Source organism: Amblyomma mixtum, chromosome 2 (genome assembly GCF_055824585.1).
Source record: "Amblyomma mixtum isolate Tamu chromosome 2, ASM5582458v1, whole genome shotgun sequence".
NCBI classification, from domain to species: Eukaryota; Metazoa; Arthropoda; class Arachnida; order Ixodida; family Ixodidae; genus Amblyomma; species Amblyomma mixtum.
In genome coordinates this window covers 75029912-75054848 of record NC_143013.1, presented here as the reverse complement: position 1 = coordinate 75054848, position 24937 = coordinate 75029912, and the positions used below count along the sequence as shown (strand labels likewise).

The 24937-nt window shown below is 54.3% G+C and overlaps 3 protein-coding genes across 3 annotated transcripts in view; 2 read left to right on the top strand and 1 right to left on the bottom strand.

The window, feature by feature from the left end:
- Nucleotides 1-5144: 5144 nt before the first annotated feature.
- LOC149359784 (glycerophosphocholine phosphodiesterase GPCPD1-like) lies at nucleotides 5145-7683 on the bottom strand. Its single transcript, XM_089571905.1, has one exon. The coding sequence runs from the start codon at nucleotides 7494-7496 to the stop codon at nucleotides 5430-5432; it is 2067 nt and encodes a 688-aa protein (XP_089428031.1). The 5' UTR covers nucleotides 7497-7683; the 3' UTR covers nucleotides 5145-5429.
- Nucleotides 7684-8970: 1287 nt separating this feature from the next.
- Nucleotides 8971-24937, top strand: part of LOC149359781 (neprilysin-2-like) — a gene marked incomplete at its 5' end in the record, with an annotated part of 123335 nt that continues 107368 nt past the window's right edge. The window contains one exon of the mRNA XM_089571904.1: nucleotides 8971-9687. Within this exon, the coding sequence (XP_089428030.1) occupies nucleotides 8971-9687 (717 nt within the window). The remainder of the gene's footprint in view (nucleotides 9688-24937) is intronic.
- The window catches only part of LOC149359783 (uncharacterized), a 77529-nt gene continuing 62300 nt past the window's right edge, over nucleotides 9709-24937 (top strand). The window contains exon 1 of the mRNA XM_089571906.1: nucleotides 9709-13356. Coding sequence (XP_089428032.1) covers nucleotides 12217-13356 — 1140 coding nt within the window. The 5' untranslated portion in view covers nucleotides 9709-12216. The remainder of the gene's footprint in view (nucleotides 13357-24937) is intronic.

The window sequence follows — 24937 nt, the reverse complement described above, 5'->3', positions numbered from 1 at the left end:
CAGCGAGGACCGATGAGTTCGGTCGAAAAGCTAGCCAAGAGTGCAGATCCGCAAGCCGTGAGGGCTCGGGGGATAATGTAGGCACTAAGGCTAGCAATGAGGAAGAGTGCAGATCCGCCAGCCGTGAGAGCTCGTGCGGTAATGTAGGCACTGCTAGGAATAAGGAAAGGGGCAATGCGTTTGTTTTGAGCCCAGAGAAGCATGCACTTTCCGGGAAGGAGGCTGATTGCTGCGATCGAGAAGGTAATACCCAGGGCAATAACGCTACGTTAGCCGAACAGCGTCGCATAGTTCAAGTTCCGGGCAAGAGCGTTAGGGTAGTAGGATCGAATAGCAAGCCTCAGGAGAGCAAGTTGTTCTCAGCAGAAAGTAATGGGCAGCTGGGACAATTAGGGGCTTCGACGTGCATTGACTCGCCGAAAGCGCGAGCCGACAGCTCAAATTCAGGTGGGAGAAACGACTCCGTGGTGCGTCAGAGAGCATATGTGAAGGCTGAGTGCCCCGCGAGAAAGGGAGGCGCACAGGACGGAACAGCTGGGACAGTTTCCGGAAGGCGACCGCGCGCAAGGAGAGCCATGCGAAGGGGCAGTCTGGACAGAAAGGACAAAGGACTGGCACAAAACATCGTAAGGGTGAAGGCCGGTCAACAATGTAATGGTCCAAGACGGTCGCCGCGGCACGCCAGATGCGATGAGCGCCGTACAAAGGCCAAGCTGACTAGGCGTGTACAGACACCGCGAAAGCCACCTGACCCATTGTGGCGACGCTGCGGTAGCAGGACGCGTAAGACTCGCAGCGGGCCACAGAGAAGCCCGCACTGCTACCTCACGAGGGAACGCAGCAGAGCGCGCTCCAGTCAAAAAAAATCTCTGCCTCTCCCGTAACCGAGAGTAAAGTAAGCATGAAATGTTTACGGGCCTAATGTCATCTCGGTGGACACCCGAACCGCACCGTACAGGAAGGGAGGAACGCCACCACCCGTTCAGCGCGATGCCTCGCCATTTGAACGCAAGGTTTTTTGAGGAAAGGAAATGGCGCAGTAATTCTCTGCCATCTCGGCGGACACCCGAACCGCACCGTAATGGAAGGGAGGAACGCCACCACCCGTTCGGCGCGATGCCTTGCCCTTTGAACGCAGCGCTTCTCCCCCGGATCACGTATGACAACGAAGTGTAACGTGGCATTTATGTGCTTTTTGCACGCGTTATTAGAAATCGGAAATTATAATTCCGTGCATTATCAAACCCACAGCTCCACTGATATCTTGATAAACATTGAGAAGGTACTGGCAGCTGTTATTTTTTGTGACTCCTTTCGAGACCAACCGGCGCTTGCATGCCGGTCGCGTAGGAGGGCTTACAGAGTCTCGTGAAATCTCGTCAAAAGAGAAAAAGGGTATCTGACCTCGCTTCGGCGAGCGCGGCTTCGCTTATCCGATTTTTTCAGCAGCGTCTGCTCCGGCGGACGCAGTTGTTGCTGCGACGCGCGTCTTTTCTTGCCTTTTTTTCTTTCCTCTGATCTCTTACCTCTCCTCTATCTGCACGTTGGCAGCGGTGGTGGCTTGGCTAGAGCCAGTAGCAGGCCCGTGCAATTTCCTTTTCATCCTTCTCTCAGTCACAACAACAACAAATCTCGTCAAGCCTCGTACGGTGCCCGGATCTTCTCGTTTCAGAGCCCGGATGACTGGAATTCAGTGCCCGGATGAGTGGATTTCAGTGCCCGGATGATGGCTCTCGGTCTCGGCGTGACGTCACCACACTGCCGACAACGGGGGCTAAAAGCATTTCATACTTAAAACTGCTGACAATTACGTTACTTGTTGTTGTTGTTTGGGGAAAGGAAATAGCGCAGTATCTGTCTCTCATATCTCGGTGGACACCTGAACCGCGCCGTAAGGGAAGGAAAGAAGGTGGAAGTGAAAGAAGAAAGAGGTCTTTCATTACTTCCTAATGCGAAATTGGAACGCAGCTCATCAGCTGTTTCAGCTTTTCGATAGATTGAGGCAAAGAATTCTAGCAAGAGATGTAAGTACCGCATTTGCTCGCATATAGGTCGACATTTTTTTTGGAAATGTTGCGCATTATTTAAGTACAGACATACAAAAAGCTGAATTCCCTTGCGTTCTAGGTTCGCAGCCAGCCATTAACGGGCCGCTAATTCAGGTAACGTAAGGAAGTGCCAATCATGCCCTTAAGATCGTGGCTGCATGCTTACATTGACAAGTGATTGTTTTCCTCAGAAAACTTTTGTGCTCACGTGCACACTTGCGCGTAACACCAGGGTTTCATGGACAATTACTACTATGCTGAAAATCTTTTGCTCAAATGCAAATGAACAGAAGAGTCAGCAAGGCTCTGGAGAACAGCGCGAGAGCATATCTGTTGAGTGCTATGTAGGAATTGTCTATGAAATACCGCCAACGTGTGCGAAAGTATACATTACACACTCCGGAAGTTGTCTTCATCAGCGTCTTCGGGAGTATGAAAATCTATTAGAAAATGGGACGGGATCGAACTTAGCAGTTCATTGCAAGGCTTCCAAATCGCATGGAGCGTGTTGAATTTTCCTAATCGGAAGAGGCAACGACACTTTGTCGCGTGTGTTTGATACAGGCGTTCCCGTACAAAACAATTACGGGCAAAAGTATTTTGTACGGGAACCAGTTTACGTACGAACCAATTTTTTTTCATATTAGGATTTCACTGTAACAAACAATATATGCGCATATCTCCTGTCGGCAGATTTGCATTTTCTTTTGCTATTAGTATTTTTGCTATTGTTGTTGTTGTTGTGACTGGGAGAAGGATGTAAAGGAAATTGCACGGGCCTGCCACTGGCTCGAGCTGAGCCACCACCGCGCTGGATCATCTCCAGCGCTCACAGAAGGATTGCGCTCCAGGGGCTAGCCTTCGCGTTGTAAGGGTGCCTCCTCCTCACATTGAGGAGGCATCCAAGTGCCATGTAGGGGGCTTCGCCCCCACGATTTACATCATTGGCAATAAAATTTTCCACCACCACCACAACCGCTGCCACGTGCAGATAGATGAGAATTCAAAAATATGAGAGAGAAGAGTGAAATAACAGTCGCAGGTCGCAACAACCGCGTCCACCGAAGCGAAGACGCCGGCGGCAACAGATACCCCAATGTCCCCTGGCCCCTTCGTGTCAACTGTACTCTAGAAAGCATGATTTTTAAGCATGAAATGCTTTTAGCTCCCGTTGTCGGCAGTGTAGTGACGTCACGCCGAGACCGAGAGCCAACATCCGGGCACTGAATTCCACTCATCCGGGCACTGAAACGAGAGCATCCGGGCACCTTACAAGATTTAACGAGACTCTCTAAGCCCTCCTACAGGACCGGCATACAAGCGCCGGCATTTTCGCGCCGAACGGGTGGTGGCGTTCCTCCCTTCCTGTACGGTGCAGTTCGGGTGTCCACCGAGATGACAAAGAATTACTGCGCCATTTCCTAACCTCAAAAAGCCTTGCGTTCAAAGGGTAAGGCATCGCGCCGAACGGGTGGTGGCGTTCCTCCCTTCCTGTACGGTGCGGTTCGGGCGTCCACCGAGATGACAGAGAATTACTGAGTAATTTCCTTCCCTCAAAAAGCTTCGCGTTCAAAGGGCAAGGCATCGCGCCGAACGGGTGGTGGCGTTCCGTGGACTGCCTGGCAGCGCTACAAGACGTCGCGTTCCACTCATAAAGGCGAAGCTTAAGCGTCATTAATTAGCAGTTAATGAGTATTTAGTCATTAATCGGTAATTATTCACTAATTAGTCATTTGTCATTACTTAGTCATCAGTTATGTGTCACATAATCCAGTGGTGACGTCACCAGTGTCACATAGACTTGCTGGCCAGCGAGGACGAGGAAGCGCAACGATTTCTTGTGCGCCGAGCCATGATGCCAGCAGTCAAGTGCGGCATCCTGGACCAAGAATCGACCACGAAGCCCAGTGACCCGTAACGGTCAAGAACATTTGAAATTTATTAACAATAAAGTTTTTTCCATCCATCCATCCAGGCAAAGTGGTGCGGAAAACGCTTTCGCCTCTACGCACTTTAGACAGTTTCGAACGCGCTGCATATAGATTCTTGTGAGGTCTGCGTCTCGTCGTTTCCTTCGCAGCATCTGGAACGCACGGGGTACGTGATTATAGACACGTGTGACTCTTTAGAAATCAAATTGCGAAGCCAGAGATACACTGGATGGAACTCGCCCGGGGGGTCATGATAAGAGTAAAACTATCACTCTAAAAAGAATCTGCTCGTTCCGTGTCAGCGCTAGTTGAATATCATGCGGGACGTTTGTACGGCAAATTCGTTTATGCTTCCTCCCATCCGGAACATGTTTCCGAAGATAATGCTGCTTCGTACACAAGAGGTCAGTCATCTCTCTTATCTGCATTTAGGGCTTCGTAGACATATATTGGCCGCTGAAGACAGAAAAAGCTTAAAATTACGAACAAGGACGTTTTCCCGCACTGCCTTAGCAGAGAGACCTAACGTGAAGCGAACTGCGCAGTCACCTTCCCCCTTCCCCCCTTTCACGTCATGTATGCCTTTATTAAGGGCAGTCTCAGGGCTTGCGTTGGTTTTATAAAAGTTTCCTATGGTTCAGTTGGGAACACGCGGTCTCCAAGAGACTGACGAAAGCAGTCTAATCCAGGAGCTAATTTTGCCGTAGACCTTCTACGCAAGTGAACGTGGCAAAAATAATGAAGTTCCAAATGTGCTCTTCACCCACACCTAGTCTCTGATGCCTGAATAGCAGTCGGTACTGGGGTGTGTTGGGGTTGATGGCGCATAAGCATCTTGGGGTTAAGGGGGTTTAAAGTCCTGAAACGGCTCAGGATGTGAGGGACGCCATAGTGAAGGGCTCCGGAAATTTCAACCACCCGTGGCTCTTTAATGTGCACTGACATCGCACAGTACACGGGTCTCTAGAATTTTGCGTCCATCGAAATTAGACCGCCGTGGCCAGGATAGAACCCACGTATTTCTGATCAGCAGCCGAGAGCTATAACCACTGAGCCACCGCGGCGGCCCGCATAAGCATGTGATGCTGTCATGCGCAGAAGCTATCATGCGCTAAACGGTATCCTTTCGCAGCTGACTTGCCAATACTTTCCATCGTTGTGTTAAAATCTTCATAAGGAAGTATTTGGTAAGGTAGCTTTTGTGTAATGCCTTGCAGTGGTCTTTATTTTGCAGGGACATGCGACCTTAACATCCATATGTGACCTCAGCGGCGATAGTGCGACGAATAATTCGAACTGTTCGGTAGAATTCAGGAAGTGCTCATGACGGTGCTCATTAATACACTAAACATTTTATTGGAATCGAAAAACAAATCTAATAAGCACAGCTTTTGAAGACTGCTTTGGTACGACGGAGGAGTAGGTCCTAGTAATTAAAACATTAAATGTCTCATGTGGTAGGCAGGAGCCTCGATTGTTCGCTTAACACACTTTTCGCACTCCGTCCTTGCTCACTGGGGGCAGCAGCTATGAGCTGCCCCAAACTACTGGGGGCAGATGCAACCACGCTGTTCTCGGGTTGGGCCTCCTTGGTGACGCTAGCGCTGGCCGCCGCATGCTGGCCTCCCAACGCACACGGCGTAACATGGAACACGCTATCGGTTTCGTCGGGACGCATTATAAACACGTCCAGTTTATCGTAAATAACGCCGTCGACGCCCTTACGCTTGAGGCTGGTGATGGTCTCGGAGCGGTTGTTGTCTTCGCCCCAGCAGAAGAGGATCAGCTTGCGCTCCTTCACGAAGGCGATGAGGCTCGGCTCGCGAAGTAGGTCCTCCGTGTGAACGCTGATGCCCAAAATATGGGTGCACAGCGCAAAGTACGTGGCCATGTGAATGGTTGAGGTGCGCGTGTCCAGGTAGGGAGGGTACTTCTCAGTCTGTCCCTGGGTAAGGAACAGCAGCGGATACTTGTTCTGCTTCAGCCGGATCATGGCGCATATGTCTGGGTGGAAGCAGGAGAGGATAATATATCGGTTGCCGCTGAAATCGAGTAGAGTGCGAAGGATTATGTCCAAGTACTGGTTCAGGTCGAAGTTGAGGTCTAACTCCCATGTGCCATCCCGGAACTGCAAAGGGCACTTGATCTCTACGTTGAAGCCGACCTCAGGGTTGACCGTCTCGAGCACGTGCTGCAGTGTCGGGAAGGGCTGATTATCCTCGCAGTCGTCCTCGTGGAAGTCGTAGGGTGGGCTGCCGTGAGGAGTGGGTGATAGCTTGAGCTGTTGCAGCTGTGCCGCTGTCAGGTCCTTGACAGCCAGTTGCAGCTTTTCCTCCTCCTTTATTGCGGCCTTGCGCTTTTTCATGCAGATGCAGATATAGTAGTCGTGGTAGATGACGGGCACCTTGTCCTTGGAGAGCTGCACGTCGAGCTCCACCATGTCCGCGCCGTGCTTTGCCGCGTAGTTGAAAGAGGCCACCGTGTTCTCGAGGATGTTTTCGACCTTGTCTGTCCGGCGAGCGTTGCCCGAGCCTCTGTGCCCAACGTCCAGTCCCCGGGTGGTCTTCTTCCAAAACTTGGAGTAAGTTTCACGGCAGCCACAAGAGTACCCTGCTAAAGGCTTGATTATCAGGTATGACAGGCTAAGCTGGCCGACAGGCTGACGCCGGTTGCCTGCGATGGGCGTGTTACAGGTACCGAAGGTGTCTTTCAGGTTTCCAGGCAGGATGTAGCTGAAGCCTATATGCTCGGGTTCGCTTGACTCCGATGTGTTCCGGTGCATATAGAAGTCGATCATGTACGCAATAGTAGATGGGTCCAAAACTTGCGCCTGAAAGATGACGAAGTCGTCAGGCACATACACATTTCCGAAAGGGCCCTGCTTCTTAAATTTGTAGTCGCCTTCCTTCATGACAGCTATTTCAATGACTGGCCACTTGACGCATTCGAAATCGGAAATGGTGCTACGCCGGTCACTATCTTCACCCACAGGTCCTGCGTTACGGTTGTGAACAGACAGGTCGATGGGGGTGACTAGGTAGGAAATCGGCACAGACTTGTGTTTTCGCTTCCAGAGCTCAATAGGGTTGTTGAACAGCTTGAGGTGCACGACGCATTCCGCTGTCAGCCATCCGGGCTCTACCTTATCCTCGCCGTCGTAGTTGCCAAACATGTCGATACTATCACTACGGTCAACGGTAACTTCCTTGGCACCAATAGAGCGTGGGTGCTTGACTGTCTCCCACCTGCGCACGATGACGGTTCCGTTATCCAGAGAGATGCCCACCAGGTAACGGAACTCCAACTTCTGCGTCGGCACAGGAACCCGGACACCCCACACTTTCCCGATGGGGTCCTCCAGCAGCATCTCGAGTGCGCGAGACACCTGCCACTCGCCCAGCTCGGGGGTACTGCCGCACACAAACACCGCCTCGCCGTGAAGCGTCTCCGCTTGCACTCGCAGGTACAGCTGCCGACCGGTTGTATGCATTCCGCCCTGGGTACACGCCGCCTCCATGCCTTGCAGGATGAGCCGAAGCAACCCAAGGTCACACTGGTACGCAGTCCAGGTCGTTTTATCGAACAGCAGCGGTTGACGGGCGTTTCCACTTGATGTGCGATCGGAACGAGATGAAGGATTAGGGGGCTGCTAGGCAGACAGACGCGGCTTCATGTGATTGGTCAAGCATCAGCAGCACTTCACGTGCATCACTGGGAGCGCTGCGCGAGGAGCGCCGATCGTGCCTTGCGGATTTGTGCGCGCATTCGGCGCCGGCGCGAAAAAGAAGCCCAGTAAGATAGCGACAGTTCTATTGATTCGCGTTGCTGGCGGGCTCTGTTCAGTGATATACAGCATCATAAAGCGAACAGCGCAATCTGAGACAATCACACTAGATAGAGCTGTTCGCTACGTGATACTTCATAATCAACTAGCCCACCGAAACGTCTTGCCGCATTTAAATAAAGCCGTGCTGAAGTACAGCTGGCGTGCGTGCAGTGTAAGCCGTATCAAATCAATGTACAGAACACATGGCAATGCAGAGAGATAAACAACTTCATTGCCGTAGAATGCCGGGATTTAGGGCACATGGGCTTGGTGTGGCCTAGAGGTAGGGGCGACTTCCTGAGCCCACAAAACGGTTAGAAAAGGCGCTGTACTGAAAGAAAATTTATGTTTTCGTCGCAAAACTGAAAAAACAGTGGCACGCATGCGGGACAAACGAAAATTAAACAGACAAAAACGAGAACAACCTGACTGAAAAAACACCGACTTTCATTTGAGAGTGCATTATAGTGTATCCACTTCCATAAACACCTTTCGACTGCAAGAAATGATAGCAAAGAGTGGTTGATGTAATCGTTAGCCCCGTTTAGATAGGGTTTTTATTGCCCACAAAAAAACAGATCTGGAGTGTGTTCACATTATTCACTTTTCAAGGATTGGGAAGACTGTAGGTGGTGGTGGTGAAAAATTTTAATTGATGAAATAGAGTTTGGGAGCCACACAGTGGCCCCGCTACATGGTCGGCGTCCCTAGTCCGGGACACCGCATGACAAGGGCCCGTCTCTCGCCCGTTTCACCAGAGCCCTTTGGGACTCAAGCGAGGAGCAGTTGAGGAGGGCAGTCTCCCATGCCTCTCATGCCATGGTCCGCGTCTGGCGCGGAAAGAAGAACGCGGCGGCGGCATCGAGGGACGCTGATGCTGGTGCCACCCAGCAACAGGCGTCTGCTAGCTCTGCGCATACGCAGGGCGGGAGTGCGCTGAACGCAGCCTCGAAGCGCCCCAAGCAACTCCGGGGGCGGCCGCAGAACACGCCGCGCATTGAGAAAGACGACATCGTCGTGGTGCTGAAACCAAGAAACACGGTCGATCTCAAGGCAACTTTTGGTCCTGGACAAGTCGGCGCTGCAGTGCGCAGCATCCTCGGGTACGACGCAAATATTGCGGTGTGGCCCGTTTGGGACCAAAACGTCCTTGTAATATGCACTGAAATCAGTCGACGCCACGGAGAAGCTACTCTGGGATATTGTGCTGCCGGTAAGGGAACGCGAGCTTCCGTTCCGGGGACACCCTAAACTCTCCGGTGCGTTCTGTCCAGGCGTCGTGACTGTTTCGCCCGACGAAACGTCTGAAAGCGTTAAACGAAAACCCAGTGCGGAACAAAATGTGGTGCCTGTGCGCAAGCTAGGGGGAACCCCGGTTGCGGTGATCACCTTCGCGGGGACGAAGGTGCCACGGACGGTGTTGTACAGCTACGAACGGCTCCCTGTTCGCCTCTACAAGAAAACAGTGCCTGCATGCCACCACTCTGGCACAGTGGGCCATCGGGCCGATGCGTGCCCGCGACCGCAGCCGGGGCGCTGCAAACGCTGCGGAGTCCAGGTTCCTGATGCCACTCCTGACGGCCCGGCGGAACATGACTGTGTTCCGAGCTGCCTCATCTGTGGAGGCGGCCACCCTACCGGAGCTCCTAGTTGTGCCGGGCGGTTCCGGAAAGCCATCAAACCGAGCTCCCCATCCGGATCCAAGCCGAAGACAAAGACGGGGCCCAAGCAGGCTCCTCCGCCCAAGGCCAAGAAAGCGCCAGCCGCTCACGAACTCAAGGCCCAAACCGGGCCATCGAAATCTGTCAAGTCCGGGACCCAGGCGGTGCCCCCGGTCCTCAACGCCAGGGACTTCCCGCTCTTGGCAGCCGTCCAACCACAGGTGAGCAGTTGGAGTAGGGCAGTCTCCGGGCCCCCTACCCGTCCCTCCCCTACCGAAACCGCCCTACAGCAGCAGGTACAGGAGCTCAGGCGCCAGAACCAAATTCTAGCGCGCAAAATTCAAGAATTAGAGGCCAAACAGGCCGGGTCATCCGAACCAATGCAAGAACCTGAGCCAGATGACGAGGATGACGGATCATCCGTAACATCTTGCCTCACTAGCGTCTCCCGGCAGAGCGGGGACAGGGTAGTTGGATCAGTTTCCACTGCTGGTCGCGTCGCCGGCCTAGAGGCACTGCAGCGCCAAACCGAGCAACTAGAGGAGCAAGTGGCAGCCCTTCCGAATCAAATCATGTCAGCAGTCCGCGAGTCCTTCCAGGACATGTTCAAGGCAGCTTTAAAGCAAGCACTTCCCGACATTATGGCCCAGGTCACTGACTCCGTCCTTAAAGCAGTTCAGCCTTGGGTCAGCACCCAAATTAAGAACGCCACTAGCTGTGAATCCCCTCACCTCAAACGTAAGACAGCCTCCCGCCAGGCAGCGGAGGAACATGGTTCAGGCTCGGCAGCTGGTGGGTCATTGGGGCCCCTCACTGGGGTTTCGCAGGCTCCCGGCCATAGCTAGTCCGCTCGCCCGTAAATAAATACAATAAGATGGCTAGCAGATCTAATAGGAATAATAAAAACTTTGAAAAATTCCAGATCATCCAATGAAACTGCAGGCGTTTCAGAGCTTGGAAAAAGCGGTCACACCTCCAGCTCTACCTGCAGACCCTAGGTGACATGCCGGCGCTCATTGCCCTGCAGGAGCCCGGCATAGACGCTAAATTATCAGGCTACAGCACCTTTCAGGGGGGCCCCTGTACATGCATCCTGGTGAATAAGGCTTACACCGTGGTACAGGTCGACTTAGACTTGAGTACCGAGCAAGAATATACAAGGGTCCGGGTACTGCCTCTCAGACGCCGCGACCCGTCAATACATATCCTCAACATATACTGCCCTCCGCATAAGCCGTGCGTAACTTTCAATGAAATCTTCCTTCGCGCGATAAAAATAGCAGCCAAAGAGCCTCTAGTGATCGTTGGAGAGTTCAATGCTCCCAGCCTTCATTGCGGCTACCACTTCGAACAGGCAAGAGGACGTAAGCTGGCGGAGCTCATCTCCACCCTCAGCCTCCCGTTGCTCACGGACCCGGCGTATCCCACCCGAGTGGTGATTTCGGTAGCCCGCTACACGTGTCCAGACCTTTCTCTCGTTAAAAATGCTAGAGCGGCTGCCTGGGAGAACTTGAGACATTCTCTAGGCAGCGATCACCTCCTTCTCCGGATTACACTCGTGGCAAAGGCAGCGCGCAAAAAATGGTGTCAGGCCAACCTCACCGATTGGCACAAATTCCGAAATCACACTATCCCTCCCGTACTATTTTCCGGCGGCTACACGGAGTGGGCTAACCACATATACAACATTCAGAAACAACACGTCACAACACTACAAACCACCGAAGAGATCCCCGCAGTGGACACCCACCTCCTGCATTTGTGGGAGGCGCGCCGGAGCTTAACTAAACGGTGGAAAAAGCAGAAAACCAATCGCAAATTACGCGACCGCATAGCCACACTCACAGAGCAGGATGCAGCGTATGCGGCGGAACTCTCAGATTCAAATTGGATAGCACGCTGCGACGCCGCAGCTCATCAGATGAGCTCGAAGGAGACGTGGCGTCTCTTTCGCAGTCTAATCGCAAAAGCAGCTCCGGCGGGCTCTGCAAGGGTATCAAGGTACGACGGCGCAACTTGCGGACACTCTGTGCGACAGATATCTCTGTCGTACGGAGGACCCGACTGGGCCTGAGTACATCTACTCTGGCAGGCCTAATGAAACACTTGATGCCCCTTTTGAGTTGCACGACCTTAAGGCGACCTTAGCAAAAATGCGCCGGTGTACGGCTCCGGGACGGGACCACATAACAGTGAACCTGTTAGCGAACCTACCGGACTCAACCTACCTCCATTTATTAGAGGACTGTAGGCGTGGACAGAGTAGCGCGAAGGGCGAGGTGCTACGCATATTGAAAAAAGGCAACAAACTGGTTTTTAAGGAAAGTAAATGGCGTAGTAGTTTTCTCACCTCTCGGTGGACACCCGAGACACGCCGTAAAGGAAAGAAGGAAGATTGGAGTGAAAGAAAAAAGGGAGAGAGAGAGGTGCCGCAATGGAGGGCTTCGGAATAATTTCGACCGCCTAGGTATCTTCAACGTGCAGACTGACCGCTAGGGGGCCGGTGAGTGCGAACGCGCTACGCATCGGCTCCGTACACACACGGCGATTTCTTCGAAGTACGAGCCCCGCAGTGCCCACCTCTTCACTACACCGTTCATAAAGGTGAGCACTACGATCAGCTCTACTTTGGTGGCCGACGGTCTCTCCTACGTGGGCCCACGGGCCGCAAACCACCCCTAACCGACCAGCTGCCGCACTAGGCCTCGCGCCACCGTGCGTTCACCTACCACCTCACCCACAGCGAGAACATGGAGGTCCAGGTGCTCGGGGAGACCATCAACCCCAAGGACTACAATCCCAGGGACTGGACTCATATCCTGAACCTACCCACCCGCCAAAAAGATGCGCCGAAGATCCAGGACAAGGCGAACGCCAGCGCCGGCTCACGACCGACACATTCCATACACCAAGCGTCCCAGCTGCGAGCGGCGCGTCTCGCGGCGCAAAGGTCGCAACGCCAGCCACCGTTACCTGCGGGCGATTACAAGATTGTCTTCCGCTCGAACGGAGGCCTTTCTTTAACCGACCTTCAACCGCGCCAGCTTCGCCTCGCCCTGATAGCTGCGGCCAAGGACATACAAGATCCAGACGCCACCCAGTTGCGCATTCACCCCATAAACAACACATGCACCATGAGCACCCCTCACCAAGCTGACGCGCTTCGCCTGGTCGCCATTCAACAGCTCAAAATTCGAAACCAACCCTACGCTGTCAGTGCCTACATCGCCCCCCCGGATGGTGCAGTAAGGGGAGTTATTACCAACGCCTACTGGGAGGAAACCCCGACACAGGTTCTAGAAGACCTCATCGTGGGCAACCCTACGGCCCCCATCATTGATGCACGCCGCATGGGACAGACCCGTTCAATCCTCATTACTTTCCGTGGGGGCCCGGTGCCCAGAACCATCTCCTACGGAGGCGGCCTCCACAACTGCACCCCCTACAAAGGACACCTCGACGCATGTACAAACTGCCGTCAACCTGGACACCGTTCGGACGTGTGCACCCTTCAGCGCACACACAACTGTCCAAGGTGTGGCGTCCCCCACCCACGAGAGGACACTCCGACATGCACCCCAGCCTGCATACTATGTGGAGGCGCCCACATGACCGGCACTAGAGGATGCAAAGGCAGGGGACGCCGCTCTCCACCCGCCTCACTGCAACAGCACATCTCCCGCACACCGGACCGAGACGCGGACCGCACCGACGTGCGTCGGTCCAGCAAGTCGCGTTCATCATCTCGCCGCCGCCAAGACCAACAGGCTCGTCAACTTTCCTGGGCGGACAGAGTGGCCGGCAGAGTCAACAATGCCAGCAAGCCCCCGGCCCCTCCGCCCACACAGGTGGATCCCCGTGACCGAGAGCTCCAGGCCCTGCGAGACGAGGTGAGTCGTCTTACCTCTCTTATCCAGACCCCCACCTCCGTCCTTCCACAGCTTACACCAACCGTCCCTCCCGCCCAGCACACTCCACTACCTCAAACAACAACAGAAAACGTGGAAGAGTCCGTCTCCCAATCCCCACCCTCACCCCCACCCAAGAAAAAACGAACAACAGAGCCCACACCCGTTACCCAGACCGACCTGACATCCCTCGAGGCCCGCCTGGATGCTAAACTCGCTGAGATGGACGCGCGTCTAGAGGCAAAATTCAATCACCTCATCGACCACCTCTCCCAGCGGTTCGAGCAACAAATTGAAGCGGCATTTACGCGCATGGTGCACACCCTAGAGATGAGCCTTGCACAGTACGACGCCCGCCTCCAAACAATAGAGCAGGCCCTTCCCTCGCTACACCTCAATCCGCCGCATCAATCCAGCCCACCTACCCCACAGAACTCCCCAACCAACCCACTTGCCCTCACCCCACCAAAGCTCCAGTATGGCGGGGCTCCCTCCTAATTCCTTATCAATTCTTCAGTGGAGAGAGAGAGAGAGAGAGAGAGAAAACTTTTATTGCTCTTTCAAGAGATTCGCGGAGATGAAGACTTCTTGGTCGTCCTGCTTGGGCGCTGGCGACTTGAGTCTTCGAGCAAGGGTGGGCCCTCAGTCCAGGGCTCCACTGAGTCGTGCCGCTTCAACAGCGTGCTGTACCAAGGCCCTCTGGACCTCGAGCTCGCTGCTGGAGAGACAGCTCTCCCATTGCTCCTCACTCGGTGTTTGATAATTGGGGAATGCTATGTTTCTTTCGCACTCCCAGGTAATGTGATAGAGTGTAGGTGTACCGCCGCACCAGGGACAGTCTGATCTGAATTGCGTTGGTGACATTTTGCTGTATATGTACAGGTTAGGAAAAGTGTTCGTCTGTAGCCTACGCCATCCTACAGCCTCTTCCCTAGTCAGTGCTCTGTGTGGTGGTGGATACCTCAATCTAGTTCCCCTATAAAGTTGTAGGGTCTCTGCGTAGCCTCCCTCGCACGTGAGTAGCCGTAACTCCGGGGCGTCCGATAAGCCTGCTCGGTAAGTGAGCCCTCGAGCCAGGCTGTCCGCCCTTTCGTTTCCTGCTACGCCTGCGTGAGCTGGCACCCAGATGATATGCTGTATAGGCGTTTTTCCAGCGGAAGCTGCCGCCTCGCCGATGATCCTAAGGGCGATGCCGCTAATGTTGCCCTTCGTATAACTCTTGCATGTTTCTTTCGAGTCCGTTAGAATGTTCAGGGAGCGGCCTCTTCTATAGCCTTCGGCTACCGCCAGCGCGACGGCAATCTCTTCGGCCTCCGCTATCCCCGACACTCCCACTGAAGCGCAGGAGGTCATTTCCCCTGTACCATTGACTACCACTACAGCGGCTGTGCGCTTCTCTACGCTTGCGTAGGTACATAGAAGCGTCCGTATATAGTGTGTTTTCGGATCGGCCTAGCCTTTTGTCCATCTGCTCGGCCCTAGCCCTCCGCCTCTCCTCGTGTAAGTTGGGATCCATGTTTTTAGGCAATGGCCCTACATTGAAAGTCCTTCTGAGGTCGTCTGGTACTTCTGTGTATCTGTCAGCCAGACCACCGGTGTTCCGACCCAACCTCTTCAGGAGCGCCCTTCCTGTGGGGGAGCCTCTGAGTCTAACCAGTTGTGCACCCGTTTGAGCCTCTGCGAGCTCGTCGAAGGTGTTGCTGACTCCGAGCTGGAGCAGTGTTTCGTTTGATGCGTTCCTGGGTAGGTGCAAAGCGATCTTGTAGGCCTTCCTGAGGACACAGTCGGCCTGCTCCCTCTCCGCTTTCGTTGTAGCGTGGTAAGGCAGCGAGTACATGACCCTGCTGACGATCAAGCTGTTTACGAGTTTTAGAGTGTCTTCTTCCTTCATTCCGTATCTTCTCTGAGATACTCGGCTGATCATTCTTCCCACTTGTTCCGCGGCCCTCTTGAGCAGGGTGATGGTGTGACTGCATTTGCGGCTACTTTGCAGCCACATACCCAGGATGCGGACCAGGTTCTTTTCCTGGATCAGCTGTCCTTCGAGGACGACATCCAGTGAAGCTTGGGTGGGGTGTCTCCCTATTCTGATGATCTCCGACTTTTCGGTCGAGCACCTCAGGCCTCTCTCCCTTACGTAGTCTTCTATGCAGGTGGCAGCTTCTTGTAACCGATCTTGTTTCTCTCCTAGCGACCCTTGGGTGGTCCATACGGTAATGTCGTCGGCGTACATCGCGTGTTGAATACCCGGGATCTCTTTGAGCCTTCTCGCTAGTCCTAGCATCGCCATGTTGAAGAGTACAGGCGATATGACAGAGCCTTGGGGTGTTCCCTTGCAGGGCGTGGCGAAGACGTCGCTTCGTAACTCGCCTAGCCCTACGGTTGCTGTCCGGTCACTTAGGAAGGCCCTGATGTAGTCGTGGACCCTCTTCCCGCAATTCGTGTCGTTTATGCCTTCCATGATGGCGGCGTGGCTCACGTTGTCAAAGGCCCCTTTGATGTCGAGGGCCATGACAACGTTCTCCCCGCTTCTTGGCATCTTCTCCAGTACTTCCTCCTTTAGCTGGAGGAGTACGTCTTGCGTGGACAGGTGAGCTCGAAACCCGTACATGCTATCGGGGTAGAGTTGGTTCCTCTCCAGGTGCGACTGGATTCTCTTCGTTATTACTTTTTCGTACATCTTGCCTAGACAAGACGTAAGGGAGATCGGTCTGAGGTTTTCCACTTGTAGTTTCTTGCCAGGCTTCGGGATCATAACCACGACCGCATGTTTCCACTCGGCGGGCACCGTTCCTTCCTGCCAGAGTTTGTTGAAGTAGGCAGTAAGCTGATCAATGGCTCCATCTCCTAGCTTTCTGATCAGCGAGTTACGGATTTTGTCTGCTCCTGCTGCCGTATTTTTCGTAGCAGACCTGATCACTTCGACCACCTCTTCTCTGGTTATGGGTCTGTCCATATTAGGGTTCGCTTCGCCCCGGTATTCTTCTTTATAGCTCTGGGCCTGATCGTTGCCATAGCATTTGATCCGGACTTCCTCCATTAGCTGTTCGTCTGTACCGGTGTATTGGTGCACCAGCCTTCGGATTGCCTTGCCGCTCTCTGACTTGTTTTTGCTTGGGTCCATGAGGGACTTGAGGATCTGCCACGTCCTGGCCGTGCTCAGGGTGCCGTTCAGCGCACTGCTAAATTGCTGCCAACCTTGCCTGGCCAGCTGTTTCGCATACTCCTCCGCCTGCTTGGTGATTTCGGCTATCTTGATCTTGAGCTTCCTGTTCAGTTTTTGTCTTTTCCACCGCGCAGTGAGTCCGCGCCTCGCCTCCCATAGCTTGAGGAGCCGCTTGTCCACCTCCGGGGCTTGTTCGGTTCGATCCACCTCCTTGGTGTAGAGTTCCTGGATCTCCTTGAGTTGTTGACTCCACTCCCCCACAGATTCAATGTTGCCTCCTTGCATCTGCCTACAGTGGGCCCTGAAGGCGTCCCAGTCGACGAGCCGAGTCTTGCCTATTTTCCGCTTGGTATTCTCAGCGGTGATACTGATTCTCAGTATGTAGTGGTCGCTCCCTAGGTTTTCGAGTAGGTTTTCCCACTCCACCTGCCTAGCGCCCCTTACAAAGGTTAGGTCAGGACACGTGTCTGGGCTGACGCTATTGCCCTGTCTTGTTGGCTGGTCTTCGTCAGTCAAGAGTTCGCAGTCCGTTTGCTCTGCTGCGATGCAGACTACCCTGCCTTTCCTATCGTCTTTGCTGTATCCCCATCTTGGGTGTTTGGCGTTAAAGTCCCCTGCTATAACCAGGGTGTTACAGCCCGCTAGTTTTCTGGCTTCTGTGAAGAGCCTAATGAAGTCCCCGTCCTTCTGCTTAGGCGGGCTATATAGGTTGATAATGAAGGTGCTCTTGGATTGCGCTTTCTTTTTGGGTATGATCTCTGTAATCGCGTGCTCGATCCGGGTATCCGTTATTTCGTCATGAGCTATGGCTACCAGTTTTTTACTGACAAGGGTCGCGGTGCGGCCAGCCTCCTGGCACGTGTAGCCCCTCAGCGAAGGTGTGCAATTAGTTTCCTGTATCATGATTATATCTGGTGGAGTTCTCCTGGCGTAAATGTACTGCTGCAGGAGGCCGTGCTTTTGCCTGTACCCCCTGCAGTTCCACTGCCACATCTCTAGTTGTTGGAGGCGCTCTGCCATGTTGGTGTACTGTTATTTGTATTTAGGGTTTCTGTGCTGAACCTGCGTTCGTTAAACAGGCGGTCTCTAGCGTCGTTAGTCATTCTCTGCGTGTTCTGGTTCTTAATGTGTGTTCTAACATTTTGCTCCAGAAGTGCGAATTTTTGTTGCATAAATTGCATCTGTTCTTGTGTCTGTTTCTGCATGTTCATTATGAGGGCCTTAAGCTCACCATCCTGTTGCTGTTGTGTTTCCACCGTTGGGGGCGGTGGGACCTGAGTTCTGGGCTGCGTCTGCCCCGTCCTGATTTCGCGTAGTTCTTTAAGGACCTCGCTCAGCTGCTTCCTGAGCTGGCCGAGTTCCTGCCTGAGGGCCTTATTCTCTTCCGCTAACTGCTTCTCGCGAGCGGTTTGTGTGTTTGTGTTTGAGTGCGGAGCAAATAGCGATTTGGGAGGGCCGTCTCCCCAGCTCACCTTGACACCGCCGGTTTTCTGTTTCTTCTGTTCCTGTCCTTGCTTCTGCTTCTGTTGCTGCTGCCTGCCTCCCAGGGGCGGGAAGGACTCGTCCCGTTCGGATCCCCGGCTCTGGCTCCGGTTGCGGCTGCCTCCGCGGCTGCCGCCACGCCCGGACTCCTGGCTCTCGTCCCGGAACCACCGCGGCTTTCCCTTGCGGCTGCGGTCCCGGCTCTTGCGTTGCTGCTGCAGGGGTCCCCACCGCAGTTCGCTTGCCGACTTGAGTCGTTGTTTGCACTCTCTCGTGCCCGTGACGTGGTCCCCGTCACACACCAGACATTTTGGCGTGCACTGATGTTCCTCTGCTGGGTTCTGGAGCCCGCATTGCCTGCAGGCTCTAATGTCTGGATTTGGACATACATCCATACGATGCCCCTGTTGGCCACAGGTATAGCATACCTGCCTCGTGGGCCGGTACGGGTGGCACCGATATTCGCTGCTGTGGTAGATAACGAATTTCGGGAGTGTGGGTCCGTCAAACGTGATGAGGGCTGTGCTTGACTTCCCAAGCATTCTCGCCGTTATGACCTTGACGCCTTGCGTGCGAAGTCGTATGTGTGTCTTGAGTTCTTCAGGCGTAGTGTCCGGTGCTGGACCGTGAATCACCCCCCGTAGCGTTCCCTCCGGAGCCGCCACGTGTGTGTTTACTACGAAGTTCTTGCCTCCAAAATTGATCTGCCTGATGTGCAGAACTTTCTTGGCTGCGTCCTCGTTGGCTGTGCTCACGATTATGATGTTTGATCCGTGGCGAAGTCTGACGAGGAGGTCTTCCTCCTTACATCCTCTTCCGGTGGCCTCGACCACCGCTCCCACCACTTTGTGTTGCGGTAAGTCCTTGACTACTAATCCTCTCGGTCGGAGGACTATCTTTATGTCGTCCTTTGGGAGAGGAGGCATGCGTAGTCTTGGCCTTCCTTCCCGTTGTCTCTTCTCCGTCGCAGCTGACGTCATGCCAGCTGTGCTTCCTCCTGTATCGCCAAAAAATGGCAGTCTCCCTGCACAGTTTCCCGCCAAGACTTGCGATCTGTCGCCGCCCTCTTGGCGTTTCTTCGACTTCTTTGACTGGACGACTGCCCAGCCTTCTGCTTTGTCTGCGTCGATTCCGTCGACCTGTGGACGTTGTAGGGTCGTTGGGGTGCTGCATCTCAGGGCTTGGGTTCCTGCGGCGGCGAGGCCTCCGTGGCCTAGCGGCACATGGGCCACGTCAATGGTGTCATGGAGATCCTCCTCCATGTTTTCGTGCAATTCTGTCGAAAATCCTGGTTGTCTTAGGGTTGCTGGTTGTTCTTGACTCGAAGTTTTATTTCGGGACATCGCTCCGATGCGTCTTCACCGCGGGCCGGGGCCGGGAAGGCCGCGGAGCCCCGAGCTCGTGCTAAGCCTCGTTAGGCCTAACGCCTGGCCGACCACGTGGGAACTTCAAAGTCCGATAAAATCCGAAAAAATGGACCCACCGGCTCAGAAGTGGTATCCTCGTGGTCCGCTTCACTTTCGGCGTCGATTCCAACAGAAATTTTGGAGATCCGATGAGATTAACCGGGTCAAAGGACCCAAAAATCACGGAGCGCATGTGAGGCACGTCCGCACTCTTCGACGATCGCAGCGCCTCCGCCTCTTCAGTGGAACTGCCGCCGCTTCCGGGGCAAGCGCGCACCCCTCCAACTCCTCCTCCCCACACTTCCCACGCCCCACATCCTTCTCCTTCAGGACACACATAGCCCTGCCACACTTCCTAGCTACACATCTGTTCACTCGGACGCCACGAATACACCCAGGGCGTCCACACTCATACATCGCTCCATTACACACCAAACCCATTACATCACCTCCGAGACGCCCTGCGTAATTACAGAAATCATACAAGATACACACTCACTACCATCGATGTTTGTCGCCAATATATACCACCCACCATCTCACCCGATGACTTCATTGGAAACGCTACTGCGAGATCTCCACCGTCTTGCAGGCAAGCATCCATTGATTATCGGAGGAGACTTCAACAGTCAGCATACTGACTGGGGCTACCGCACCACCACTGGACGAGGCCGGCGTCTCTGGTCCTTGGTACAAGAGCTCCGCCTCACAATACACAACAACTTTAACACCCCCACGAGGATTGGTAACAGTGTCAGCGCGGACACCAGCCCGGATTTGACACTGAGCCGCAACCTTGTTGGTATTACGTGGGCCACAACGCGTCATACATTAGGAAGCGATCATTACATCCTCTCCGTTACAGTACCGTACAAGCAAAGACAGGCCCGTCACCTAACACACAAAATCACCAACTGGGATGCTGTACGCTCCGCACGGGCGGCCCTCCCTGACGCTTCCATTATAGACATCGACCAGTGGGTGGCATCACTCATGAACGATGTCTCCACACACACGCGAACCCTTGTCACAACAACAGATACGCCCACCCTCGACACTCGCCTGGCCCACCTTTGGGAGGCCCACCATAGCATCCTAGAGCGCTGGAAGGGGCAAAAGCTCAATCGGACCCTTAAAAAGCGGCTGGCCGCGCTGCAAACACAAATTACTGAGCACGCTGAGGAGCTCTGCCGATCAAACTGGGGTCAGATTTGCGACAGTTTGGCTGGCAATCTGTCCTCCAAACGTAGCTGGCAACTCCTCCGTCACCTAATTGACCCCACGCAATCCAAAACAGCCACACAACACCACGTCACACGCCTTATACACAAGACCGGCCTTTCTCCTGACGCACTCATTAATATACTTAGAAACACACATACAACTCCCGGTACCTCAAACCCCCTGCCCCCCTATACAGGCGCCCCGAATGCCAACCTCGACGCAGAGATCACGGAGACAGAAGTCAGAGCGGCCCTCCTGACTCTCCGTTCTAACTCCACCCCAGGAGTTGACCGGATCTCTAATGCCATGCTCCGCAATTTGGACGATCAATCGATCGCCCAGCTCACGGAGTACTTCAACAAATGCTGGCAGGAGGGCACTCTTCCCCAATCATGGCGTCATGCCAAAATCATATTCATACCAAAGCCCCACAAACCACTTACACCCTCAAATCTCCGTCCCATTTCACTAACCTCATGCCTAGGCAAGCTTTTCGAACACGTCGCACTCGCTCGACTCACCCAACACATGGCGGAGCAAGACCTCTACCCGCACAGCATGGTGGGCTTCCGTCCCCATCTGTCAGCACAGGACGCCATGCTCCAACTCACGCAGGACATTTTCGACCCCCTCATTCCGGGTCACACAAAAGCTGTCTTAGCCTTGGATCTCTCCAAGGCCTTTGATCGCCTGGACCATCAAGCGATCATGGCGGCTCTCTCCCCCTTGACCATAGGTGAACGTATGTACACCTATATTCAAACATTCCTTACTAACCGCACGGCCGAAATTCACTTCGGTCCCCACATCTTCCCCTCATACACCCTTAGTGGGGTCGGAACCCCCCAGGGGTCCGTCCTCTCCCCTTTCCTCTTCAATGTCACTCTCATTCCCCTTGCCCACAAGCTACAAACCATCCCTCACCTTCGGCATACACTCTATGCCGATGATATCACGCTATGGACCACCCATGGCAGTGATGGAGACATAGAGAACACCCTACAGTCCGCGGCTATCCTCACCCAAACGCATGCGCGGAGTATCGGACTCTCCTGCTCACCGGAGAAGTCGGAGCTCCTCATAATCCGCCCCACAACACGAAACTGTCCCACAGCCCCCATCACCGTGACACTGGAAAACCGGCCCATCCCGGAGGTAAACACTCTCCGGGTACTTGGCCTCCACATCCAGAACAACGGGAAAAACACACTCACCATACAGAAACTCAAGCAGACAACTGTGTCGATATCACACCTAATCCGCCGCGTTTCTGCACACCACCGGGGCATGAAGGAGCATGACCTATGTCGTCTCATTCATGCCTTCGTCCTCAGCCGCTTTATCTTCACGCTCCCCTACCTGAAACTCCAGGCTAGGGAAATCTCCACCCTGGATGCCATGATTCGAACAGCATTTAAGACAGCATTACACCTACCCCAAAATACCTCAACCGAAAAACTCTTTCAACTAGGCCTGCACAATACGATATGGGAGCTTATTGAGGCCCACCGACAGACACAATACATACGTCTCGCGAGAACCACCACCGGGAGACACATCCTACACACCCTCGGTATACGCCTACCAGTTACCGATCCCACACAGCTCCAGGTACCCCGCCTCATTCACCGCGATTTATTTATTAAACCTCCCCCCAAAAACATGCATCCCACCTACCACGAACCCCGCCGCAGAGCTCGCGCACGGGCACTCCACAAATACTATGGCACGGAACCGTATGCCGTTTGGGTGGATGCCGCATGCACGGGCGAGGACGCGGTTGTCGCCATCACGAACCCCTCCCTCCAACCCATTGCCACACTTCACATAACCCCTACCGCCACTTCGGAGGAGGCCGAAGAGGCCGCCATTGCCCTGGCCATCACCCGCACGGAGGCGCGATATATACTGTCAGATTCCACAACTGTCATACTAAATTTTGCTCGCGGGAGAGTTCACGTCCCTGCATTTCGCATACTGGACTCCCTCGCCGCGCACCCGCCCCGCCATGTGGAGCTGATATGGGTGCCTGCCCACTCCGGGAATCCCGGAAACGAGGCCGCCAACGCTTTAGCCCGAGCTTCTCTCAACCGGGCACCGGCGGCCTCCGACCTGGGGTTCTCGCGGGAGCGCATGCACTCATTCAGTGAAATGACGCAGGCCTACAAAGCCGAGCGTCGGCTCTACCCCCCACCTCATCCTTCCCTCGACAATTACCATCAGACACTTTGGAGGCGGCTCCAAACACGCACTTTGCCCTCCCCTTATATACGCTCGCGATATCACCCAGTCCACACGAACCCTTCCTGTACCCTCTGCCACCACCCCAAAGCCACCCTCGACCATATTCTTTTCCTCTGCCCGGCGGATCCTCCCCCGCGGGGCCTGGAGCACCTTACCTCATGGGAGGCTTGGGAGACCCTACTGCGCTCCGAGGACCCGGCCAAGCAAGCCATCGCCACCGGCCGGGCTGCCAGCGTCATGAGCCTCCGGGACATGAACGTTTGAGTGCAGTGGGGCCGTGCGGGGGCCCAAGGACCGACGTGTCCAAAACTCCCTTGTTATAAATAAAGTTTTCATCATCATCATCATCAACGTGCACTGACTTCGCACAGCACACGGGCGCCTTTGAGTTTCACTTCCATCGAAACACGGCCGCTGAGGCCGAGTTCGAACCCGGGAACTCCGGCTAAGGCTTCTTTACGGACCGCTCAGCCCGCCGGCCAGAAATGGCTGGTGAATCGGATTTTACGTGAAGCACAAGCCCATAGACTCCTGGACCAGTAGGGGACCACCCTGGGAGATTTTTATGCGAAGCATATTACTAGAGGTACACTACAGCCCTTCGCCGTGGTTACGCGCCGTGCACACCACGTGGTACAGTGACGTCACACCACGTGACATACCACGTGACACATGACGTCACGACAGAGGTAGACGGAGGTACACTACAGCCCTTCGTCGTGGTTACGCGCCGTGCACACCACGTGGTACAGTGACGTCACACCACGAGACATACCACGTGACACATGACGTCACGACAGAGGAAGACGGAGGTACACTACAGCCCTTCGCCGTGGTTACACGCCGTGCACACCACGTGGTACAGTGACGTCACGCCACGTGACACATGACGTCACGACAGAGGAAGATGGGGGTCCACCTCGCGCCGTCGCTGTGGTTGCACGCCGTGCAGACCACGTGGTACAGTGACGTCACACCACGTGACATACCACGTGACACATGACGTCACGACAGATCGCCGTCACGCGCTGGGAGAGGGAGAACGATGCCATCGCACAGACACCGGAATGTCCTCGAGCGGCATTCCCGCGCATTTCGAACGCGCGTTCACACTCGGTGTAGGTGAAACGCTCGCTCCACCGGGCAGGCGGACGCGGCTTCCGTGGCAATCCAGGCGCCCACCCAACGCGCGTCTCGGGGTTAGTCGGCGTTCCGCTGTAGCCATGCCGTTGTCTTCCCCCACGACGAAGGCTTCTACTGGTTGTATTAAAATGACCAAGTATTCAACCAAAGAAAGCCATGTATTACCAAGCCTAGCCATCAATATGCTTCGCATCTGACCAGGGTTAACCAAGTTAAGCCTCAGTCATTTTTGTGTGTGTGTGTGTGTGTGTGTGTAATAAAGCTGCCTCCATCCATCCATCCAGCTAAGATTTGTTTTCGGAAATGAAAGGTGCCGTAACTGTTTCACTTTTCGGTGTACACCTTAAACGGGCTCTGAAGGAAGGGAGGAAAGTGGCAGCGAAAGACAGTTGGAGACACAGAGGTGCCGTAGTGGAGTGCTACGGAGTTATTTCGACAAGCTTGGTGCCTTCAACGTGCACTGACTTAGCACCCGAGTTCTCCGGCTCAGTAGCCCCAGCGTGCTAACCACTGAGTCACCGTGGCGGTTGTTCACGTGTCAAAGCAACGACAGCAACACAGTTAAGGAACGACAGCAACAGCGATATGTCGGGGAAGAAGGAGGGCGAAAGAAGCTTTATGGTTTTATGGCTGCTTAACGCCCCAAAGCGAGTCAGGCTATGAGGATCGCCGTACTGAAGGGCTCCGGAAATTTCGACCATCTGGAGTTCTTTAACGTGCGCTGACATCGCACAGTACACGGGCCTCTAGCATTTCTCCTCCAAAGAAATTCCGCCACCGCGGCCGGGATCGAACCCGCGTCTTTCGGGTCAGCAGTCGAGCACCATAACCACTGAGCGACCGCGGCGGCCCAGAAAGAATCATAAGCTTCCGGAGGATGGTGATAATCCAGTGAGAG